This window comes from Brachyhypopomus gauderio, chromosome 20 (assembly GCF_052324685.1).
Source record: "Brachyhypopomus gauderio isolate BG-103 chromosome 20, BGAUD_0.2, whole genome shotgun sequence".
Classification (NCBI taxonomy): Eukaryota; Metazoa; Chordata; class Actinopteri; order Gymnotiformes; family Hypopomidae; genus Brachyhypopomus; species Brachyhypopomus gauderio.
Window position 1 is genome coordinate 6,920,430 of NC_135230.1, and position 21,407 is coordinate 6,941,836.

General features: G+C 40.0%; 2 protein-coding genes across 4 annotated transcripts; one reads left to right on the forward strand and one right to left on the reverse strand.

Annotated features, from left to right (window-relative positions):
- Window positions 1-2,107: 2,107 nt before the first annotated feature.
- LOC143484125 (OX-2 membrane glycoprotein-like) lies at window positions 2,108-9,922 on the reverse strand. Of its 2 annotated transcripts, none has more exons than XM_076982668.1 (5): window positions 9,318-9,922; window positions 4,324-4,662; window positions 3,424-3,723; window positions 3,158-3,244; window positions 2,108-2,483 (listed from the first exon to the last, which is right to left on the reverse strand). In XM_076982668.1, exons 1-5 carry the CDS (start codon window positions 9,334-9,336, stop codon window positions 2,452-2,454), a joined length of 777 nt encoding a protein of 258 aa, XP_076838783.1. In that variant the 5' UTR covers window positions 9,337-9,922; the 3' UTR covers window positions 2,108-2,451. The 2 variants fall into 2 exon arrangements, with proteins under 2 accessions (XP_076838783.1, XP_076838782.1); XM_076982667.1 differs by lacking the exon at window positions 9,318-9,922 and adding an exon at window positions 4,796-4,926.
- A 25-nt stretch (window positions 9,923-9,947) lies between these two features.
- mpc2a (mitochondrial pyruvate carrier 2a) lies at window positions 9,948-18,536 on the forward strand. Of its 2 annotated transcripts, XM_076982672.1 has the most exons (6): window positions 9,948-10,195; window positions 14,750-14,790; window positions 16,217-16,301; window positions 17,180-17,291; window positions 17,992-18,075; window positions 18,332-18,536. In XM_076982672.1, the coding sequence occupies exons 1-5, from the start codon at window positions 10,054-10,056 to the stop codon at window positions 18,032-18,034; spliced, it is 423 nt and encodes a 140-aa protein (XP_076838787.1). In that variant the 5' UTR covers window positions 9,948-10,053; the 3' UTR covers window positions 18,035-18,075; window positions 18,332-18,536. The 2 variants fall into 2 exon arrangements, with proteins under 2 accessions (XP_076838787.1, XP_076838786.1); XM_076982671.1 differs by having other exon boundaries at window positions 9,952-10,195; window positions 17,992-18,536.
- Window positions 18,537-21,407: the final 2,871 nt, after the last annotated feature.

The following is a 21,407-nucleotide window of genomic DNA, read 5'->3' on the forward strand; positions in this document are numbered from 1 at the left end:
GAAAAAGTTCAATTAGGCCTCGTTTTAGGAGCTGGTCATTGACGGAGGCAAAGACGGCACTGATGTACGAGTAGCAGAACATTCACCACTTCCTGTTTGAGCTGTGAATGTTTTCACATGGAGGGCACAAACCTGCTACATTTATCAGTAGTTTCATCAGTTGCAGAATATCTAGGGGCCCCTATTTCAGGGGCCAAACTTTCATTCCAACAGAGACGACCACACAACTACATTGAAACGCTGAACTTTATTTCACTCTGCATATGGAGTAATTTTGTTTTTTTTAAATGGGCGATTACCCCTGAAGCTAGGTAATATGGTGCAGTGAGACTTACATGTTGGGATTTCTGGACACATGCTTTGGGGTCTTTCTTGCTCTTTGAAGGATGATCGGTTTTTTGCAACATGAGCAATCAATCGTTTTGAAAACCAGGTTTCCCAGTGATGCTTTATAATCTGTTCTTTTGCATTAGAAGATGTAAGATCTGAAAAGCTAAACCAGTGGCAAATACTCCAGTACATTTGGTGCAAAGATATCAGAAATTATTTGCGTGTGGGTTGATCTGCTCTTCTAAAACGTTTTCCACTGAGGCAGTGGTTAGATGCTTTATCGGGATCTGTGTGTGTTACCAACACCTCAGTCTCTGTTTAGTTTTGTTTCTTCCGACCTTTAGGACTCCATTCCAACCATGTTTTGAATCTGATTTAGTGGACTCTACATAGTTGTGTTTATGAGGCATCCTGCTGCCATCTCATTCTGGTTTTTTAGGAAACCTCTGGTAAATCTAGGATGAAGAAAACTTCTAAAATTATCCACCTTTGAATCTTGTAGGAGGTTATGCGCCACACATCCTTCTTAACACAATCCCTCCTCCCCTTGTGGTCAGGGTTATCATAGCGCTGTCATTTTAAATGTCTTAATTAGCAATGTTTAGCATGTTTACATAAATTAGGAACATAGACGCATGTATATCTTTAACAAGGGCACCAACAACTCTGGACATTCTGGAAATTATGAGTCTAAGATGTTTAGTCCCTTGAAATTGTAGGCATGGTTTCTGGACTTCACTTCATTTAGTTTCTCTGCTGAAATATGGAATAAGTGATTGTCTTTTTAAAATGAATAGGTTAAAAGAAGCTGTGTGATGAACAAGCCCAGTTTAATTACTGCACAAGTTACAGCATTTGGCCAAGATCTTTTTCATATAACAAATGCTTGCAGGTTATCACATACAGTACACTGAGATTTGGCCACATTTTCATTATAAGCAATGAGGTAATTATTATTAAAATGAAAACAGTACTTATGTTGCTGTGCTAACCCTACTCAATTGTAATTGACATTTCTTAGTCTTACTAAACAATCAGGTCTTCTCCTCAGTAGTGTCTATACCAAAGTCCAAGTCAGCTTGATGCATTTAGTTATTTCAACCAGCAGATGGCAGCATTGCACTATTGTAAGTTCCTCACAACAGAGCAGAGTGCAACACTTTTAAATACATACTTGCGATCACACATTTAATAGTCCCCAAGTCAAATGTTATTCCAGTTCTTGGGAATAAAACAATTATATTCTTAAACCGGACTGTTTCAGTGCAAGTTCATTTCTGCTTCCTCTTTCCTTCTCCTTAAGTCACAAAATACAAGTTCAACTCAAGTCACGAGTTTTTAAGCTAGACTAAGTCTTCAGTCAATATGAGGATAAGATTAGGGACAGGAGGTGGAAAATAACTGTTTTATATATTAGCTGTTTTGATGTTTAAGTGGCCAGCATAAACAAATCTATCTGGGTGTGTTTTCAGGTGCCTTATGAAGTTTGATGTGGTGATCCAGTGTATTTAATTTGTTTCCCACATTATTTACACATTGCGTCCTTTGGTTTTGTCCAAGGATTTAAACTCCCTGTAGCCAAAGGCTCTACGTGCGGTACTCCAGTCGTAGCCATGGCAACCTCGTTTGTTTACATTTGACACTTCTCTCCGATTTTCTGCTGGCGATAAGCGGATGTTGTGATACGTCATGAAAAAAGGGTCTGCGTCCTACATCACCGAAACAATTGTAAGGAATAATGGCAACTGAGAAAATAAAGTTTTCTATAACTTAGTCAGACCTTGAAGAAAGATTTATTACGGTTAACATTACAGCTGTACAAGATGACTCTCAAAGTGTTTAGAAAGTGAGTCTGAGGTTTATGCCATATCCCTCAGACCCTCGTCACATTAATCTAGACAGTGCAAATGAACAGACATACATCATTTAGACTACACAAAACAGCCATCACGTATCACGACACAGACCTTTTTCACAATGACCAACAAATAAATAAAATAAATAAATAATGCATCACAATTAATTCATTGTCACAGTATGAGGATTAAAGAATAACAATATGCTATTCCTCTAGCTTATGAAAAACAAAAGTGCAGAAGCAGGCGGTAATCTTCCAGTGCGTTAGATTAAATCAGTTTTGCTTGTGTCATTTTCTGCAAAATAAGAATAAAAAACAAGGTGTTATTGAGATTGTTGTCCACTACAAAACATGACACTGAAAGATAAAAGCAAAATGATCATACACACTTTTCAACCATCTTACACAGATTATCCCCAATAGAAACTAGAGAAAATGGACAATGTAGTTGAGTGTGATTTGGCACTGATGAATGAGGAATACTCACACACTAGAGTATGAAATCATACAGCAGAATCCCTAGCACTCCATGTTTCTTTAAAACAACCTTCGTCTAAGTTTTCAGTTTACCAGGGACACTTTCCTCCTAGTAGACTGCAACTCCTTGCCAACTAACGTTCGCAACATTACGCTGCCTTTCCTGCTTGATTAAACTCTGAGGTTGGCGGACAGCTGTGCCAAGCTGAGTGTTACCTGAGCCCTTCCTCTACATGACAAATCCATCTCTACGTTTGCATTCTCTCTAGTTTGACTTTCAGTGGCAACTGCTGAAACATAAATACTTTCCTCAGTAGGATGAACTTGTGCCTAATTTCATCAAGAAAAATGTTTTGTGCTCATTCCTAGGAGACTGTCACTTCAACCCCTAAAATGCAATCTATTGCTGCGCAAGATGAAATTAACTTAAAGAGGAAAATAATACAAAACATAGAGGAAAGAGCTGAGCTAAAATGACTTTTAGTTACTTACTTTTCCTCCTCTGAAGAGCAAGGCCGATACAAGCGACAACAAAGACGACCACGACAAGTGCAGAGCAGATGTAATATCTAGATCTGTCTGTGAAATAAAGGACAGGAATTAAGCTCGTACGATTCTGAGCGTCCAACAGAAAACATTTCCAAACTGTCACACGATGAAACAGTGCAATTTTCACTACACAGAGCCAAAGGTAAAAGAGTGTGTGATACGTGTAATAAAGTGTGTGGTATATTTTGCAATGCCGTGTTGAGATGTACCTGTTACAGTCGTTTCCGTGCTGCCAGGTAGATAAATAGATTCTTTATTCTTCATACTGCCACTCTCAGCCACACACTCCACATGTTTACCATGGAACTGTGACAGTGACAGGGTCTGGTTGCTTGTAGTTGTGCTTGTCCCGTCAGGGTTTAATACTGTGGAGCTATTTTGACTCAGCTGTTTGCCCTCTAACCACCAGCTGATCACTGGGGCAGGTTTCCCCGTGGCTGAGCACGACACGATGACATCGGTTTCTTCAGGGCCATGTGATGCCTTCGAAACTGTTGTTTCCGACAAACCTGCAAATAGACAAAAACTATTAATTCATGCATCCTAATTTGTATTAATATTATTATGTGCAATTATGTTTGCTAAGTGATGTTTTAGCTTTTACAAAGTTAATTTTACATTTAGCACATTTATATTTTACATTTAGCAGTATATTTCCAGGATATTCTCACAATTTTCACCTAGTTTCTCCTTAGGAACATTGAACTGCATAGTGACTGCTGTACCTTAACTTAGACATAATAGGTTCCTGAGAGAATATAGTTTATAAATATGTTAACAGCATCAGTGTGTGTTTGGGGAGAACTTTACATTCTAACATCATGGTTACATCATGTAAAGTGATCTTGAGTATGAGAAAGGCACTATATAAATAAATCATATTATTATTTGTTATAGTGAACGACTATTATGTTAGTAGAACTATTCTGAGTAAAATGTGTTCCAAAGCATTGATACTCTCTTCTCTTATGTACTGAGTATCACTGACAGCTTTTTTTTTCTGTTTTCAGATAGAAATATTGATAACTTAACACTGCAAATATTATAATAATTTTAAAAAAATATCAACTTTATATTAAAATATATATTTATATATATTTATAACGTACCTTCAACATCGAGACACTGTTTCCACCGTTTGGTTCCTGACGGATACACGTCGAAGCTGCACATGTAACATGCTTCATCCTCAAATGTCACCTTCTTTATCACCATGGTAGTTGAGTTAAGTGATGGCAGCGAGGCGTCGATTTTACCGGCGTACGAGTGTGCCACTTCGTTTTTAAAACGTTCACTGAAGGTGGCCAAACTCTCCACAGACTGGTCGCGGTACCGTCTCCAGGTGACTTGTTTAACTCCGGTGGCGTCGGGGATGGAGCAGGACAGAACCGCGTCCGTCCCGTATAACACACTCACGTCTCCTTTAGTCACGATGCCTGTGGAGCAAGCTGAAATACAAACACGACCACAGTGGCGATTAAACATCAGGCAAACCTTCGCGTTACTGACTTATTTCGTGCAAAATATCCATTTGTATCCATTTGCCACCAGTCTTGAATAGATGTATAACAGCCGACATACCCAGTGCAATCAGGCTTAACAAAATAGTAGACCAAAGCGTCATGTTTAACTCCTGGGCGTCGATTGACTGTGTATCCGGAACCTAGCAGAAGTAATATATAACTACAACCAAAACGAAACTTCACAGTGACTCACTGATTCACGTGCATCCAAAAAGTCCCAACCATGACTGCGGTGATGCAGCATATGCTACATTATAAACGTGTGTTTTCTATATATCATATTTTACGCAATTTTAATAGCCTGTTTTAAACATTTCAACCCTAGTTTTGATGTTCAAAACTACATGAATCATTAATTCTGCAAGATAAAAGTGCCTGACAAGACTAAAATGTGAGGGAGACCCAGCAGGCTCATGTATTCCCCAGAGAAATCCACAGTCCACTATTAGATACCATTAGTTCATCCATCCATCCATCTTCCTTTGATTTAAACTGAGCATTTCCCCCCACACGAAACTGCCTCCTCATTTCCAGTATGAACTCTCACAGATTATGTCAATAAAATAGCCCGTTCATAAGGTCATTTGGGTTTCTCATGAGAGAGGGTTTCTAGACTCTTACTGTAAATAAGAAAATATCACGTGTAAAGGGTTCCTCACCCTAGCGTTTGTTTGAGCGTTACACAGAAAACCCTGATCTTTGTGAGACGCCACTGACAGAAAGTAGTATTGAATTTATGCCATTTGTAAACTTGATCTGGAGGTCTGTTGAAGTTTTTAAAAATAAGGGCTTTGGAAATCCATTTTCAGAGGTCAAAATAGCATTTGAATTCTGCCGACAGGGGTCTGTAGTTTCTCCTAGAACTAAATAATCACAGCTGATTGCTTAACTAATGTGTCTAGAACTTCAGTCATCCACTTCTAGACATTATGTAAATAACTGCTCCCCATTGTCTTACCCGAGTGGCTGTATTGTACATTTTTACTGCTGTCATTTGTTTGCCACAAATCATCACAGGCTTGCAGTAAAGTTTCAATCTTTAGGTAAATCTCTTGAATTATATTCTCCCGATTTAGTACATGATGTTAGCATAGAGGTCAGCAGTCAACTGAGAACTGGTCTGTTTTTCTACCCTTTTTGCTGACTATCAGGTATCTAGTGTAGGTCAGCATGTCATCCTGCTCTTCTAATAACACAATGATATGGGCTTATGAAGCTTATAAGGTTCCCCAGAAGCCTGATTCAGCTGCCATTTGATATCACATTATAGAGTGGCGTGAAACAACCACAGAAACACGCTGAGTGATGCAGGTTTTGTGTTTACAATTGGAGCCTTTAGCAGACGCTCTTATCCAGAGCGACTTACACAGTGATTTGCCATCTGCTCACAGAATAAATCCTAGACAGTACAGTAGATAGATCAGAATCCAAGATCCCCTTGAACCAGAATACTAATAAACTATAGGAACCAATGCTAATTCCTAATATTGCAAATACTGGCTCAAACTCCAGCCCCTCCTCATACTAAAACTCTACTAACCACCAACACCCTGTTATGATTTATTTATGTATTATTGCACATACACTTACACGCCTTGGCGACCCCTATTTGCCTGGGCTATTCACTTATTTGCTGGCCTGAGCCCATTGACAAAGTCCAGCGTTCATCAACCACCAATCAGGGCTTTCAAGGATGAACATGATGACCCAGTGACCCACTAGTCAAGGCCACAGGGACGTATGGAGATGCAGGGTGGACCAGCAGGAGAGGAGAGCTGGGAGTGGGGGTCGCTCTGCACCCATACAACTGTGGCCATGAGACAACACAGTGCCTGAACTAAACAGGATTGGGTTGAGGCCCAAAGCCTAGGCTGTTGTCATAAACATAAGGCCATCATAAGGCCATCGAGCATCATAAGGCCATCATAAGGCCATCGAGCATCATAAGGCCATCATAAGGCCATCATAAGCCCATCATAAGGCCATCGAGCATCATAAGGCCATCATAAGGCCATTGAGCATCATAAGGCCATCATAAGGCCATTGAGCATCATAAGGCCATCATAAGGCCATTGAGCATCATAAGGCCATCATAAGGCCATCGAGCATCATAAGGTCATCATAAGGCCATCATAAGGCCATCGAGCATCATAAGGCCATCATAAGCCCATCGAGCATCATAAGGCCATCATAAGCCCATCATAAGGCCATCGAGCATCATAAGGCCATCATAAGCCCATCGAGCATCATAAGGCCATCATAAGGCCATCATAAGGCCATCATAAGGCCATGCACGATATGGAAATTCTGCAGCAGTTTGTGCTTTTTGTGGTTTGTTTAAATACTGAGATAATTAATGAAACAAAAAACGTGAATTTCCTGATAAAGACAAATATTTCCTGTCTTTACACAACATACAATAGACAATGGACATGAAACATGACTCAGGTAAAATGTCATGAGTGAATCAGGAATGTGTGTTGGTAGTCAGTAGCATATGCTTAACTATAAGAAAAATTCTAATGTTTAATGTAACTGTTTATACTATTTTTAAGAAGCTGAATCAAAAGTGATAGAGAGAGAGAAACATAGTAAGAGAGAGAACTTATCAAAATGAAACCGAATTAGTTGTTCTGTTAGCCTATAAGCCCATTAGTGCTGTCAGTGCGACTCGTGAAGCTTTTTGGGGATTTTTTTTTATTCCCTCTCTTTCAGTGTGGTACCATGTGTTTGTCCAGTACTTTCCACATAGATTGTTTACATATTTATGAAATTTCCTTTATCAAATATGACACGAGATATATCTGATGAACACTCATGGGAGGTATCTGGACTCGGAGAACCCTCAGTCCCAGTATATGACTGGTTGAGGGAGGGGTGTGTGGGTGTGTGTGTGTGTGTGTGTGTGTGTGTGTGTGTGTGTGTGTGTGTGTGTGTGGGGGGGGGGGGGGGGGGGGGGGGGGGGTTGGACCTGCTGAGTCACATGACTGGAAATCATGTTACTGTTAAAGCCCAGTGGGTATAGAGGGGACACTCCACAGAGCTCTAAGACTATGTTATGCTATGTGAACTCTTTTCACAATTTTGGGAAATCTAAGAATATTATTTAACATGTGTGTACACAAAAGTACGTACTGTTAAAGTACCAATGGTCACATCTGCCATTACTACATATGTCATATATAATTGTCATATAATTTATGACCATTTTAATAGAAATATTTTATATCTTTATATTTATGTTATCAATTAGATTATTATTGTTTATTATTGATCTCTATAGAGCACAGGGTACCCCAATAGGCCTAAACAATCTGTGATGTCCACATAATAGTGTGGTGGATGGTTGGATGACCACACTGTCAGCACACAGGATGGATGTTACGCTTTGGGGCTAAAACACTGAAAAAGAAACATTCTGAGGGTGTGAGGGTGAGGTAGGACAGGCAGGTGTCTGCTGACTGACTCATAGGTCATGACTCTAGTCTCTGTGAGTGTGTGAAAATGATTCAGTCCACTACTGACTACAGGGCTATGTTAACTAGCCTTCCTAATGTCAGCTGAATAGCCTACTGTTGTGTAGGTCCCCAGTGCACTATAGACAAACTACACAGATTTTGTGTTCGTTACAGAATAAACAAAATAAAACTTTTTAAAAATCTGGTTGGGAGTTGTTTAGTTTCCTGGAGATGCTAGGATAGCACCCTTAAATTACCCTAGGTGCCAATACCGGTGTTACACCGGGATTTCCTCGCCTGACCAGACATGAGGGATGTGGACCGTCAAATGACAGGAAATCACCAAAACAAAGATTTCCAGTTAACAGACACAAGGCCAAATGCACGCCAAAGTGACCACTTGACTGTGTTTGTTTGGTAGAGGGTATGAATTCCCCAATGTCGACCTATATAAGCAATATATATATAAGCAAAAACTTATATAAGTAAAACAGGTATAACGTCCGAGCGTTTGTAGTCTAGGTCAAACAAACAATATAGCCATGAAATCTGAATTTTTATATGACTATTCACATCACACTGGAATGGACACAGCGTGTAGAGAACAGCAGGACCGTGATATCGTACTGCCTACAGGCTGTAAATTTGTTTCGAAGGGAGAGTAATACAAGCAATACAAGCTTAACGTGGTTTAATATAGTAAAACAACGGCTTAGAAACACCAAACGTCTCTCAGTTATTACTGCTCATAAGTACTCTCTAGAACAGCACATTATTTTAGTACATTAAGCCACTTTAATCATTTTCCTTATAACAAAAAAGCTTAACGTAAAAATTGATTACTCTCCTTGGAATATAGGTTTGTCATTTCAGCAGATTTCAGCAAACTGTCATTACTAATTTGTTTATAGGCCGATCTTTTAGTACATTTACCCACCTTAAGCATTTATCATGTGTTTCTCCCCGTTTTTATCAAATTGGGTGAAATAACACGAAAATGTCACTGATCTACAGTTATGGCAGATGAAGCCAGTAGAACACATAGCGTATCAGAATAAAACATACACTTATTCGGAGTAAGAAATCATTTGTCTTCGGTGGTAAATATAATTGATTACTTACTTTTCGCCCGTTTAAACATCCTCCTGTCGTCCAACTTTCATGGGTTTCCCCACCGTTCACTTCCTTGTGTCAGACAACCAAAGCCACATCAGTTCAGGAGTAAGAACGCCATCTGCTGGTGAACGTGCTTCACTACAGCTCGCGTTTCCACATACGGAATGTGATGCTTTTTGTAAATCGTTTTAAAATTAAATATAATCTTACACTAGTTTTGACTAGTGTTGACGCTATGAACAATGAATTGCCCACCGAGACGCCTCAACATGCGTCTCATTACTCAGGCAATAAATAAGGAAACAGGGAAGGCTGAAAGAAAATGAAAGCGTGCGCAGTAAGCATGGTGAAGATCACGCAGGCTTCACGTCCTGCTAAAACACATCAGAAGACTCATCGTGTCAAATCAAATGCTTAAACGTACTACTTAACCACTAAGTGCGGAAACGGCTTGAAAATGTGGGCACACAATGTCAATAATTAACCACGATGTATCGTGTTATTCCTGCTATGTACAGCCACCTGAAATGCAGACTAACGCGTTTTATATAGAAGATATAAATGCCACCACATCCCCTGTCGCTTGGCGTAGGGTTGACGGGTTTAAGGGCGTGTGAAGCTGACAAATGGCGTGGCTGGGTGTCGGAGGGTGGAGGAACCGCGTGGTTGGGTGGAGGAACCGTGTGGGTAGGACTAGTGACACGCGTCTCCTCCCGAACTGCAGGCTGAAGTGAACTGGATCATGAACTGCGTTCGGCTGTGTCTACGGGTGCGACCATGTCGGCGTTACTCCAGCGGTGTGAGGGCTACATATCACAGGACTCTGGACAGGATCGAGCTGATGCTTCCTCCCAGACTCAGACCTCTGTACAACCATCCCGCAGGTAACGCAGGTCGTGTAGGCCATGAAGAAGTAGTTTTATGCAGCCTGAACTCTCGCACGACGGCCAGCCTGTTATGTTTCTGGGGCACCTGCAGCCTGCAGCTCCGTGCTCTGTTTTGCAAGTAGAAAGACACCAAAACGCGGTTTAACTTTCGAGATTTGTGCTCCAATGACAAGTGTGACTGGGGTCAGACAAGGCTGGCAGCCTCTAATCCTACTAATAATAATGATCCTAAGGTCATCAGCACATTGTACATTTGTGTCCGCTTCCCGGCGTGACCTTCATATGACATGCAGAATATCTTCAAAACCAGAAGAATTTACCAGTATAATTTGGGACGTTTCGTGATGTAGAGCGTTAGGCTGCTGGGTTGCTTCCAATGTCAGGAGGACATAAATCACAATGTACAACGTTACCAGCTTGAGAGGAACAGTGCAGAAAGCTAGAAGAATGTAACATATCAGAACCCTTGGAAATCCAACAAGAGTTACTATATAGATAACTAATTTGTTTTAAACTGTAAAACTTACAAAAGTTTACAAATTTGATAACAAATTAACTCTTCACACTTATGCATTTGTAAACGAATCAGGCGGTATGAAACACATCGTTTTAATACCACTTCTATTCAATGCCCTATAGAACACCTAAAACAATGCTGTAGACCGCAACAGCAAGAGGTTTGACAGTGCCAACTTGGAGTGTACTCTACCCCTCCTCTCTACCCCAACCCTCTACTGGCCTCCTTTTATTTGCACAGAGAGAGGGGGAGTGAGTCGGTTAGCAGCACACACTAAATAAGCTAACAGTTTTGCTAAAGGCACCTCCACTGGCGCATCCAGTAGGGCAGAGAACGTGCACAAAGAGGCAACTGCAAGTTGCAAACCTCTCCCAGTTTTGCCCGCCAGCACACAAGTTGTGAGTTTCTTGCAAACCCGTATAAAATATGATCTGTTGTTCATCCGTCTTGATAAAATATAGGCAGTCCCGTTCAACAAATGGCACACACACATTTTACATTTCCACGTCTTTCGCAAACAAATGTTTTGAACGGTAAATGTCAGTGCAAGCAGTAGTGCACAGTCAGGCTGATTTTATGTAAATGGAAGAAATGGTAAAAGTCAGAAAGTAACACTGCACATTTTATGTAGGAGGAGACTCCCACCAAGAACATTGCAAGGGCACGCTGTGATTCAGCTTCAACAGCTGCAAATTCAAATACTGTTTAGATACTGGTAGAGTTTAGGTGATTTGCACTTATCCTGAACTGGTTATGTAATGGACAAACACAACATGTGTGCTGAGTTCCTCCAACAGCCAGAAAACATTAAACCCATTGAAACATATGTACTACTAACAAGTTACAAATATTTGGCTTTTGGGTGAAATTTATGGAAAAGTAAAACGTTCACACTACATTAATATTATATCACGAAAGTAGAGCATTTCAGTAAAAGCATGCAATGGTGATTTCTTGGGAAAGTGCAGGCCTCTCCATGTGAGGTACCCCAATCTCCAGCAGCTGCTCCCTAATGATGTGACCTCAATGAGCTGGAGGATTGTTGTCAATCTATTCAAGTAGTACTATTCAAGTAGTATGGGCTTGTCACAAAGTGTAGGGTAGACAAAACACGCCTGCCCACTACCACCACCACCACAACCAAAGGTTTGTCTGCTGGGCATTGGTTCCCACGGGCCCCTCGTCCAGAATAAATGCTCCCTGGCCCTTTCGAGCCAATGACAACTGTACCTGGTGGTGATCAGGTACCATTGCAGGTTGTCTAGCACACAGACCACTCTGATGTAACCGGTTTTGAATGGTCTGACATGACACTTGGGGTCCTCTCACCTCCCTTAAACGAGGCTGGAGATGGAGGAATTCATCCAGTACTGCAGGGCACTGTTCACAATGAAGCGTAGTAGATATTCTACAACCAATGTGGAATGTGGCCCAAGGCCGTCCACTTCTACGCCTTTCTGTGACTCTTCCAGTCTGTATCTCTGTCACAACTTGCTGATGACGCTCTGTGACACTCTAAGCTCAGTGGCCACTTCTGTCTGAGAACATCCTGTTTGAAGTCTCACAATGGTGAGGTACTGCTTATCAATTGATGGGTCTCATGATGGGTCTCATGATGTCAAATCGTGAACAGCATGATGAGGAGGACTGTTTAAATACCAGTTCTGATTGAACCAGGAAATGTATTGGTCGATTCATAGATCAAACAATGTTGTGAATTAAGCTTGTGAATTAATGTGACAATATATACATATATTGCCCAAAAAAAATTAAAGAAACAGGTAAATCGGATCTTGATGAACACAATACTGAAGTGGAATGTTTGTTCTGATAGAATATGAGTTCTTCATTGAGAACAAGATGACATCACAATGGAAACCAAAGTGATCAACCCACTGAAGGCTGGAGTCACAATAGCACCTGAAATCAAAGTAAAACGTTGAAATCAGGAGGATCTCCTCCCAGTTCTGGATCAGTGCATCAGTCAGTTCCTGGACAATCTATGGCACTATTTGGCAGTTCTGGATGCATTGATATATAACATCCCAGAGCTTCTCATGTGGATCCAGAACTGGGGAAAGTGGCATCAATGCCTTTGTCATTTAGGAACTGTACACACACTGGTAACATGAGATACTGGGCACTGACCTGCACCAGCAGGAACCCAGGGCCCACTGCACCAGTGTGAGGTCTGACAGTGATCACTGCACCAGTGTGAGGTCTGGCAGTGATCACTGCACCAGTGTGAGGTCTGACAGTGATCACTGCACCAGTGTGAGGTCTGACAGTGATCACTGCACCAGTGTGAGGTCTGACAGTGATCACTGCACCAGTGTGAGGTCTGGCAGTGATCACTGCACCAGTGTGAGGTCTGACAGTGATCACTGCACCAGTGTGAGGTCTGACAGTGATCACTGCACCAGTGCGAGGTCTGACAGTGATCACTGCACCAGTGTGAAGTCTGACAGTGAATCTGAGGACTTCATCCCTGTATCCTTGCGTGATCCTCCAAGAACATGCCTTCCCAGACCATCAGTGACCCACCACCAAACCAGTAATGCTGAACGCCGCTGCAGACAGCTCAACATTCACAACGCCTTCAGAACTTCATATCTGTCAACAGGTCATTTATTGTCACTGAAAAGACGTATGCTATTATAAATATAACTATGGTTTTTCTTTGCAAAAGATGACTGCCTGATACCCACAGAACATTGCATGATACATCAAAAAATTTACCACCCCCCAATCTGTCCGGTTGTCTATGATCATATGATTTACCTGAATGTACATACCCTCAATTTAAAGCAGTTTGTCTGCACTCTACCATCATAGCTATTGTTTGGTGCCCTACGTGTCTAGTCCCGAAATTAAACTATGGAATGAAATTGAGTTACGTGATTATATCCATTAAACCTTTAGGGACAGTTTACATTTCAGCATTGTAAAAACTGGACTTTAGTAGCATAGCAGTTAGCAGATAGCAGTTAGCCTTAAGGTACAACAGTGTGTGACATGCACTTTCACATAGGCAAGCACTGTAATAACATCACATCACACTATACAGTAGGCTGTAGTTAGCAACAGTACACATAGGTTAGGCAAAATAACAGGTACCACATTAAAACCAGTTTTGTACAGCTTTTAAAACCGGTTTTCTTGTCATTTATCAAGCAGCCGATGAGGGACTAAACTGGTTAGATGACTAATGTGTCTCGTTCTTTTCAAGAGACATTGTTATAAGACCCTTTCTACCCTGAGGCAGAAAATGGCATTGGTTGAATTCCCATCATGTATCTTGAACAAAAAATTAATTCACATATTGCACAACAGTTTCATTTAAGAAATTTCAGTTGTTTCATTTCAAAGGAAATGTGCTCAGTCCTTCATCACATCGTTTACTCTAGTGTGTGCGTAAGCGAGACATGTACACTCTGAATAGTACTAGATGTGCTCTGGCGTTAGCGTGATATAATTTATCTGCCTTTTTTTACTGGCCTGTTTTATTGGCTAATCAGTGAACAGTCATTCAGTTTAGCTGTATGTTGTCACTGTGCCATTTTTAATCCATGTGACTGGTGAGTAGAGTCAGAACAACAACAAATGTGTTACTAACCAAGTACTTCAGGAGCTATGTGTAGATCTGTGGTACTAACCAAGTACTTCAGGAGCTATGTGTAGATCTGTGGTACTAACCAAGTACTTCAGGAGCTATGTGTAGATCTGTGGTACTAACCAAGTACTTCAGGCGCTATGTGTAGATCTGTGGTACTAACCAAGTACTTCAGGAGCTATGTGTAGATCTGTGGTACTAACCAAGTACTTCAGGAGCTATGTGTAGATCTGTGGTACTAACCAAGTACTTCAGGAGCTATGTGTAGATCTGTGGTACTAACCAAGTACTTCAGGAGCTATGTGTAGATCTGTGGTACTAACCAAGTACTTCAGGAGCTATGTGTAGATCTGTGGTACTAACCAAGTACTTCAGGAACTATGTGTAGATCTGTGGTAAAATGTCTGCTGTGTTTCTTCAGGACCAAAGACGGTTTTCTTCTGGGCACCTGTTTTTAAATGGGTGAGATGAAGATCCATGTTATTTGTTATTGAGTCTTAAAAAGTCTTTGTTTCTCTCACTGTCCTCACAAACACAATTACATTCTCGATCCTTTTGTTTGACAATGGCAATATTAAAGTGTAACTGCACCACTCTGCTTTAGACAACCTTTGCACTGTATTCCTTTGAGAAACATATAATCTTATAAAACGGGAACTGTTATGACCTGGCTTATTGCTACTATACTAGTTAAACAAGTAGAATAAAAGTTTTGTGAAGATGCTGCATACAAGCAGTGAACCATTAATGGAAATTCGTGTTAGTAAAACTGCATCAGTAACTACACACATTTTGTGTGGCTTGATCCAGTCCCTGAATGCTGTTGAAGGCTTAAGGCCTGAAGGATCTGTGTTAATGTCCTAGAGTCTATCATAAATGTTTGTACATTATATGAGTGCATTTACTTTAAACAGTTGTGTTCAGTGGATTCAAGAGGCGATAGTCATACTATACAATACTATACAATAAGGAGTGTTTTTTTACAATACGATAAGGAGCCTCTTTTTTCACTTATTGATCTAAACCCTGAGTAAGCGAATAGTTTTAATTAGTAATAGATTACATCTGTCTGACTGATCAATTAATAATTTATATATTTAGAATATAATTGATTACAATGATCCTTGTCAGTTGCTGAATCTTGGCAGATGAATGAAGTCGCCAGTTAGCAACACATGGAATATCAGACACTTGCTTCTTCATCTTTTTAAGGGCTTTTAATCCCCCTCCTGTTATGTCAGACGTGGCTCCTGCGATCATGTGATCACTGTAGCACCTGGAGCTGACCACAACAAGGTCATGTGTCCAGTTCCCAGGGAGCACACATGCTAGCATGCTAATTAAGAACATCTGTCAAATCTAAACATAAATGATAAAGAAAAGAAATGTATTTGTTGGGTGCAGTTATTCTTTAAAGTTGGAGATTATTTTTGTGATTCTAAAGCATGGGATCTGAGCAATATTTTAAATAAAACTTAGAAATCACTAATAAATAATATTAAATCACTAATAAATAATAAATACATTTGGTAATAAATAATAATGAATTATTAATAAATCATGGTAATAAATGTCTTGTTTACACAATAAAATGTGTTGTGTGTTTTGAGCAGGTAGTTGCATATGGGATATGTATATGCAAAATTACAGCCATAATATGTTTTCTAATGTTATTTTAGTGGATGTTTTGCTCACAGTAATATTCATAATACAACAATGTGGATTTTGTTGCTAATAACCCTTTTATACCAAACTCTCAGCTTGGGTCATTGTTTTAAGCTTGTTGACCCTGGCTGAGAGCAGTGAGTGTTGGTTGTGTGTTGACGTCCTGGACGGGGACAGTGTTCACTGGTCTCTGTCTCTCACACCCTCCCTTGTCTCTGTGCAGGGTTTGGTTGCTGCTGGTTTTTCTGATATGACGCGCCCTCCCGAAAAACTGAGCCTCTCTCAGTCATGTGTCATCACTGCCACAGGTACTGAATCGCGATTTTGTGTGTGTGTGTGTGTGTGTGTGTAGGCAGGGGTTCTGTGTCTGTTTCTGCCTTTGATTCTTCCCTGCATGCGTTTCACCTTCATTTCCATAAATAGGAACACATTGACAGGTAAAATGGGGGTATAAGTATTTTTGGAGTTGATGATTCACTGGTAATGTTCTCTAACTACCTATACTTCTGTTTGGATGTTCATGTTTAGTTAGGGTCATGGAGTTTACATGAGGCTCATGTGCCCAAAATATCGACTTGAATCACATCCATGAAACCAAATATATTCTGGGTAATGTAGCTGTAAGTAGCCTTCCGCCCTCAATCATATGAAATATGTGTGAGACATGTTATATAAAGAGGGAAAACTGCACCCTTTTAGGCAAAAATTACATTTTAATCCAGAAATTCTGAGATTTTATTTGAATAAGTATGTGGTGGGAGTTAATCGTACTGCTCCATTTTGGGATCTAGCTTCACCGGGTAACAGCTGTGTTGTACATCTCTGGGGTATTTTTGCTACATGTGCTTGACAACACATGTTCCCGACCATGCCATCAAATACCGACACAGATTTTCCACTGCCATTTCTGTCCAGAAATCGAGGGAAGGATTTGAGAACAAACTGATAGGCTAATAAAAACAGATAAGAATGTTTTTGTCAGTTCTCCAGGGAATACGCAAACACGTGGTTCTGGTCACTGTAGGCACATTAGTACATTTCAGGAGCACAATATCTGAGGAACGTTGTGGTTCTAGTCTGAGGAGGTCCCTGGACTTCATTATGTTACAGTTTAAAGTGATCAAAACTTGTTGATAAGTCATGCCCGGTACTGAAGATGGATCTGCTGTCCTCGTGTCTGTTTCAGGGTTCATTTGGTCAAGGTACTGTATGGTGATCATCCCCAGGAACTGGGCACTCTTTGCAGTCAACTTCTTTTTGGGACTGTGTGGTACTATCCAACTGTTCAGAATCTGGAGGTATGTGTGTCAGACATGGCTTTTGCAGTACTTAGATTGGAGAAAAACTCCCTCCAATGAAACTCTACACAACAGGGGTCACCAACGTGGTGCCCGCGGGCACCATGTCGCCCGCGAGGACGTCACAAGTCGCCCGCGGGCTTGTTTTAAAAATAGCTCACTATAGTGCCATGCACCAAAGCGCTGCATCGTTTATGTTTTTGCTACTATTATAGATTGTCCACGGTTGCTAGCGGGCTTCCCGCTTAGCAATTGACACTCGCACACGCACACCCCCGCTCAACAACTTTTCGTTAGATTGATGCGAATTCATCTGGTAGCCCTCCGCAATAATTGGTCTCCAAGAAGTAGCTCCCAGTTTCAAAAAGGTTGGTGACCCCTGCTACACAATATGGCATGAAATGACCTGAAGTGACCTGAAACCATAATCTTTTTATGTCAAAGTTGAAGCCATAGTCATGGTGTGGCCTCAACTACTGCAAGAGCAAACGCTTGTGATGCTGAAATTCCACAAGAACATTCAGTAATTCAGAACATTCATTTACAGAAGTATTTTAAATATCTGTCAGATGTGCTGCTGAACTTTATGAGTAATTATAAATGTAACAGAAGGTGTTATATGCTATTAGTTCTGTCTGTCATAGGTGTAATCAGCCTGTCTGTGTGTCATAGGTATAATCAGACTGTCTGTGTGTCATAGGTATAATCAGACGTTGAAGCAGAAAGAAGCTGCAGCTACCTAAGGGAACCGAATTAGAACACATTAGAACAAAGAAGACAACGGGTGAGGAACACTGAGAAGGATTACAGTGGGGATATATAATAAATGATACAGTAGAGTTAGGATATATAATAAATTACAGTGGGGATATATAATAAATGATAAAGTAGAGTTAGGATATATAATAAATGGAAACTAGAGTTAAGATATATGATAAATGATAAACTACAGTTAGGCTATATAATAAATGGTAAACAAGGTTTAGGGTACATAATATATGGTAAACTGGTGAATTTTTTTGTCTTTGTTACTGTAACAGGTATGAAGGAGACGTTGCACTATGCAATATTAATGTTCGCATAATCCCCCAAACTTAATAACTAAAAATTGATTTGAAATGTTTTTTAAGTAATTGTAATGCTTTGCAATAGCTCACATAATTAATATTCTGAATGCCACTCTGAAAGGCTTAATAATGTAATATGACATTCATTTGAATTCATTTAAAATTCATTTAAAAAACATTTGGTTGTGTTGTCTGTTCAATTTTGCTTGAGTCCCAAACTTATAAGATGCAAAATCCTGTCATGGATGTACATCCTTGCAGCCATTATTTAAAATGGCAGGATCTAGATAGATAGATAGATAGATAGATAGATAGATAGATAGATAGATAGATAGATAGATAGATAGATAGATAGATAGATAGATAGATAGATAGATAGATAGATAGATAGATAGATAGATAGATAGATAGATAGATAGATAGATAGATAGATAGATAGATAGATAGATCCATCCATCCATCCATCCATCCATCCATCCATCCATCCATCCATCCATCCATCCATCCATCCATCCATCTGTCCCTTTTGGTTGTGGCCTGGGGTCATTTGTAACTGACACCACAAGTGTGATTTTGTCATTTTTATAGATTATGTAAAATAAAGATTTTACATGCACAATATAAAACTAATGACAGTGTATTCTTACACTAAGCCTGGTGCAATAGCACAATAAATGAAGAGCAGACCTGCAGTCTGGACTAAAGCTAGCAAATGGTCTGTAAAATAGCTGCTGTGACACCGTTTCTGAAATACGTGGTTTAGTAGTGCAGTTCAGCAGGGAAGCAATATAAAAGCTAATAGAGCTATAATGTGATAATTTGTTTTTTTCTTCAAAATAAATTAAAATTATGGTGTTGCTTATGAAACCCCTATCCTTTAATTCATGCTTTGACTTGGGTGCTTTGATACAAACTGACCTTTCCAAACAGTAATCTCTAAACCTAACCATAATATAACCCTAAAACCTTTATAGTCTATATGGTAATAAACATATAGTATAAGGGTATATACATATAGTATAGGGTATAATTTTTAAGCTTTTTTCCAGTATTGTTGGTGCCTGTGTGTGAGGATTCATCCCCCTTGCCTGGTTTAACCTGTATTTCTGGAGCTTCTATAGTGCCTAGATATACATTCCATTTGTATGGAGGATTCACTGATCTATCATAAACATTTGATCAAATGTTCATGTTGCTTACCTTAGTGTGATATTGTGCTATTAAATAATAACGCCTTCAGTAGACCACATAGGTTATACTTGGGACTAGTGTGAAAGTAAAATGCTTGTTTTTTAAGGAGAGAATTGGTTGTTTTCCATATTGGAGCTCGACCAGGCAGAACTGAATCTCTGAGCAACGACATGCCGTTACCTTGGTAACGTACATGATCCATGACCAATCATCTCACGTCCCAATGTCAAAAGTTAAAAATCCCCTTAAAATGTGTGAAGGGGTGAGCATTTGCATTAGCAGGTCTCTGCAGGTTTTTGAGTAATGATGTAGCAGGTTCCATAAGTAACATGTGCTGTGATGTCACAATGGTTGTGTATTTGTGAGGCTGTGAGAATCTATTTGTTCTTAAAAACAGAAAAAGATTCTTCAAATGTATAAAAAAAAATAGCCTAAGACTGAAAAGACATGTGCTATACTCCAAAAGATTTCTGCAACCCACAGCCAATTAATACCAATATTCATGATATGATCAGAAATGTGTTTAATATAGATAAACACAATAAATGCATACAAATATAAAATGTAGCAGCCAAACACAACCATGACGCATAGTGATGGTATTAGACAAACAGAAACAGTAAACAAACACACGTCAGCACATGGTGTAAATATAGAGTCTTGTGGATTTGATTGACAGGCAAAATACATGCTACATGCTACAGGTAGCGTTTACTCGGTTTCATCAAGGCTGCATTATTTGGTTGTTCCACTAGAGGTCAGTATCTACCAGCTGCGCTTGATTACTAAAAACCACAAGCTACAGCCTCGACAGTTAACTGTTACACATCCTGAAATGAACAGCAAGGCAGTATACGTTAGTATTTGGAACTGTACAGAGGAAATACAAGAAGGCCAAGAAATCCTCTAAAGTAAATAAACTGAGGTTTTGTGTAAGCACGAAGAGCATTAATGTTGCCACTCAGACATATGGAAGTAGAAATGTGATCCTATGAAAAATGCCTTAGTAGTTAATTGTTTTTTTATTTGTTTTTATCATTTGAGGAGTAATAGGTATGTATGTTGAGTATTTTCATATATATTCAGTATTTGTTTCCTGTCAGTCAGTATTATGCAGTTTCATAACCAACAGCATGTTCCTAGGAGTATCCCTAAGAGTGTTTTTAACTCCTCACGCTTTAACAGGCTTTTGTGACACCTGACTTTTCGATTTTTAAGCACTTAGTATTTATATAAATTGCTTTAATGATGAATGATGTTTTAAGGCAGATTTTATCCGTGTAATGTAGATCACGTCAAAGAACAGCTGCACCTGTATTATAGGTGCAGGTGTGTGCGTGTGTGTGTGTGTGTGTGTGTGTGTGTGTGTGTGTGTGTGTGTGTGTGTGTGTGTGTGTGTGTGTGTGTGTGTGTGTGTGTGTGTGTGTGTGTGTGTGTGTGTGTGAACCAGAGAACAGTGATGCAGACGCTGCAGTTCCTGCAGCATGAAGGACACGACGGTGACACTCGTGGCCTCCCTGACTATGAGGGCTCCACGTATCCTAAGAAACAGGACACTACACTCAGCAGTTAGAGCTTTTTTATGGTCTGAAAGCATGCAGTCGTGTTAATGACAAAATCAGGACGGTGGGTACAGGATTGGTTTAGCGCAGCAGTTGGCCGCAGACCAGAAGACAGAAAGGCCCCACAAACAGGAACATTTGGGAGCTTCAGGGACATAAGGGTGGAAGGTTATAAAATATTCTGTTATCATGAAGACCCCATTAGAAAATGACAAAATAATAAACAAATAAAAATGAAACATCTGCTGATTGAGATGGAACTGGTTTCAGGCATGCAGCGGCGTTAATGATGAACA

Excerpts from the sequence above, each read along its gene's own strand:
- mpc2a (XM_076982672.1), top strand. The coding sequence starts at position 10,054 with ATGAACTGCGTTCGGCTGTGTCTACGGGTGCGACCATGTCGGCGTTAC. Across the intron at positions 14,791-16,216 it reads GGGCACCTGTTTTTAAATGG|GGTTTGGTTGCTGCTGGTTT; the intron begins GTGAGATGAAGA and ends GTCTCTGTGCAG. Across the intron at positions 16,302-17,179 it reads ATGTGTCATCACTGCCACAG|GGTTCATTTGGTCAAGGTAC; the intron begins GTACTGAATCGC and ends TGTCTGTTTCAG.
- LOC143484125 (XM_076982667.1), bottom strand. The coding sequence starts at position 4,838 with ATGACGCTTTGGTCTACTATTTTGTTAAGCCTGATTGCACTGG. Across the intron at positions 4,663-4,795 it reads GTTAAGCCTGATTGCACTGG|CTTGCTCCACAGGCATCGTG; the intron begins GTATGTCGGCTG and ends TTTGTATTTCAG. Across the intron at positions 2,484-3,157 it reads TGCTCTTCAGAGGAGGAAAA|AAAATGACACAAGCAAAACT; the intron begins GTAAGTAACTAA and ends CTTATTTTGCAG.